This window comes from Frankliniella occidentalis, unplaced genomic scaffold (assembly GCF_000697945.3).
Source record: "Frankliniella occidentalis isolate FOCC.00 unplaced genomic scaffold, Focc_3.1 Scaffold178, whole genome shotgun sequence".
Lineage (NCBI taxonomy): Eukaryota > Metazoa > Arthropoda > Insecta > Thysanoptera > Thripidae > Frankliniella > Frankliniella occidentalis.
The window spans coordinates 542369-543826 of record NW_026267304.1 but is presented as its reverse complement, the minus strand read 5'-3'; the positions used below and the strand labels follow the sequence as shown (position 1 = coordinate 543826).

The 1458-nt window shown below is 42.0% G+C and overlaps 1 protein-coding gene across 1 annotated transcript; it reads right to left on the bottom strand.

Moving 5' to 3' along the window:
• Positions 1–445: 445 nt before the first annotated feature.
• LOC127750366 (uncharacterized) lies at positions 446–1452 on the bottom strand. Its single transcript, XM_052271923.1, has 3 exons — positions 1139–1452; positions 888–1060; positions 446–795 (listed from the first exon to the last, which is right to left on the bottom strand). Exons 2-3 carry the CDS (start codon positions 970–972, stop codon positions 446–448), a joined length of 435 nt encoding a protein of 144 aa, XP_052127883.1. The 5' UTR covers positions 973–1060; positions 1139–1452.
• Between the last annotated feature and the right edge of the window lie 6 nt (positions 1453–1458).

Genomic DNA, 1458 nt, shown 5'->3' with positions numbered 1-1458 from the left:
TGATGAAAAACGGCAGTTTTTGACCAAAAATGACTGTTTTGGGCCATATCTCGGAAAATATTGGTCTCAGCGCAAAAAGTGCTTAATGAAATCGTCTCGGCTCGTCAAAAGCTATCTGGACATGTAGTCGTCCAAACCGGAAGTTTCAAGGTGCCACCGGAAGTGACCGATATGTCCCCAAAACCTTAAATTTCATGGTCATATTTTCTGACTAAAATCGAGTTGTCAAGTGAAAAACCACTCCCATGCACTCTCAGTATCACCGAAAATGTTAAGCAGTAATCAAAAGTATCAGAAAGAGTCCGATAATAATTACAGAATCAACGAATGATACGAAAACACGCATATAATGTCGATTCCATAGTCTTTTTTGCAGAATCGGTATGCGTAAATAAAGAAATACGAAAGCATTTCGTTATATTTTATTTAATAACTGAAAATAATCTTAACAATTCATTTGTTTTCCGAACATTAAGAGAAAATCTTTCTTTGTGTCTAAATTAGGAAGAGTTTTGCGACTTTCCATACGGCACTGAATGAAGCCCTCCCTGGCTTTTTCACCGCAAACAGCCGAGGATGATTCAGTCACCAACTTGACGCACCGTTCGACGGCCTGTGTGTGACAGGGAAGTCCAGTGAAACTAGGTCGAGCTCGTGTAGTCGCAATTTCTATAACTTCTTCGTCAGTCAATGAACTTAAAATCGGCGGAGCAGAAGGAGTAGAAGGCCATGTGATCATCTCTGTATACGAAGTGGCTTCGAAATTGATCTTTGGCACTCTAAACACCCGTATGTCTGAAAAACAAAATTTTGTTTATTAGACACGCATTGATTTTTTTACAAGGAATCGAAAGTGTTGTTAAGTAAATTCTCGGCAAACTTCTTACCTGCCGTTCCAGTCTGCCTGCGTCTTGCTTCTACGATGATTGAGCCGGCCTTAATCCGCGTCTCTTCCACGTCATCGTACAGCATTGCTAGCAAAATATTCTCGTGGTGGGCGAAGAAGGCATTTGTCTGAATGACATTCTGAACTACCTGCCGATACAGCTGAGGCAAGTACCTGAAAAATAGAAAAGCGCGTTAATATGTGTGTCGTTAGGAATTCAAATAGCAAGTTATATTTTTTAAATATACAAACCTGGACCGTTGAATCGCTTTGAAGATGTGGCGAGCACCGTCAATGCACGAGGGCCTCCGTTTTACGTCGAACCACTGAGGAACGTTAGACCCTCATCACAAAAGTAGCTAATGTTATCAGTGTTTCCCCCGGGGTTTCAGTGGCAACATATAAACGCAAAATGCGACATGCTAGAGTAAGCCACCGGGCATGGTTTAAAGGACCTGGCTGGAGATCAGCAAGCTGAGGCAGGACCTGTCCATTGGCGACAGCATGAGACATCTGCAGCAAATATGCCTGATCAGTGCTCAAGTCAGGAACGCTGTAAAACAAAAAGATTT

Bases quoted from the DNA above. Each gene is read 5' to 3' on its own strand.
- LOC127750366 (XM_052271923.1), bottom strand. From the start codon at position 972: ATGCTGTACGATGACGTGGAAGAGACGCGGATTAAGGCCGGCTCAATC. The intron at 796-887 runs GTAAGAAGTTTG...TTTGTTTTTCAG, and splicing joins CAGGCAGACTGGAACGGCAG to ACATACGGGTGTTTAGAGTG.